Source organism: Penaeus monodon, chromosome 25 (assembly GCF_015228065.2).
Source record: "Penaeus monodon isolate SGIC_2016 chromosome 25, NSTDA_Pmon_1, whole genome shotgun sequence".
Classification (NCBI taxonomy): domain Eukaryota; kingdom Metazoa; phylum Arthropoda; class Malacostraca; order Decapoda; family Penaeidae; genus Penaeus; species Penaeus monodon.
Genome location: NC_051410.1, coordinates 43769295 through 43769692, shown reverse-complemented (window position 1 = coordinate 43769692; position 398 = coordinate 43769295). Strand labels below are relative to the sequence as shown.

Below are 398 nucleotides of genomic sequence, written 5' to 3'. Positions count from 1 at the left end.
CCGTCTACTATTGGAGAAAAAGCTTGAGCGCGCTTACCGGCCGCAGACAGGCCGGTCCCCGACGAGAGCAGCGAGAGCTAGAAGGAGCTTCATGTCGCCTCACAGAAACGCACGAAAGAGTGACCGCTGGTTTGGTTTTACGATCGCGCTGACCTCAGTCTTCATCTACTTGTTTCTCATTCTTATCTCCCTTATCAGTGGGACTGTCCACTGCCCAAGGACCACGTAAAAACCACAATATTTCTTGAACCACGAAAACCTTATCTGTTTATATAAGTGTCGGCGTTTTGAGCGGCTACGAAAGATAATCAGAGAGAGATATCGCCTGGAAAACCCTCTCTGCTTATCGCCCTTCTGATGCCCATTTCATCATATTTTGCTGAAACATCACTCGTCAA

The 398-nt window shown here is 48.2% G+C and overlaps 1 protein-coding gene across 1 annotated transcript in view; it reads right to left on the bottom strand.

Moving 5' to 3' along the window:
• The window catches only part of LOC119589421 (retinoid-inducible serine carboxypeptidase-like), a gene marked incomplete at its 3' end in the record, with an annotated part of 6050 nt that extends 5957 nt beyond the window's left edge, over positions 1 to 93 (bottom strand). Inside the window, 1 exon segment of the mRNA XM_037938029.1 lies at positions 42 to 93. Within this exon segment, the coding sequence (XP_037793957.1) occupies positions 42 to 93 (52 nt within the window).
• Between the last annotated feature and the right edge of the window lie 305 nt (positions 94 to 398).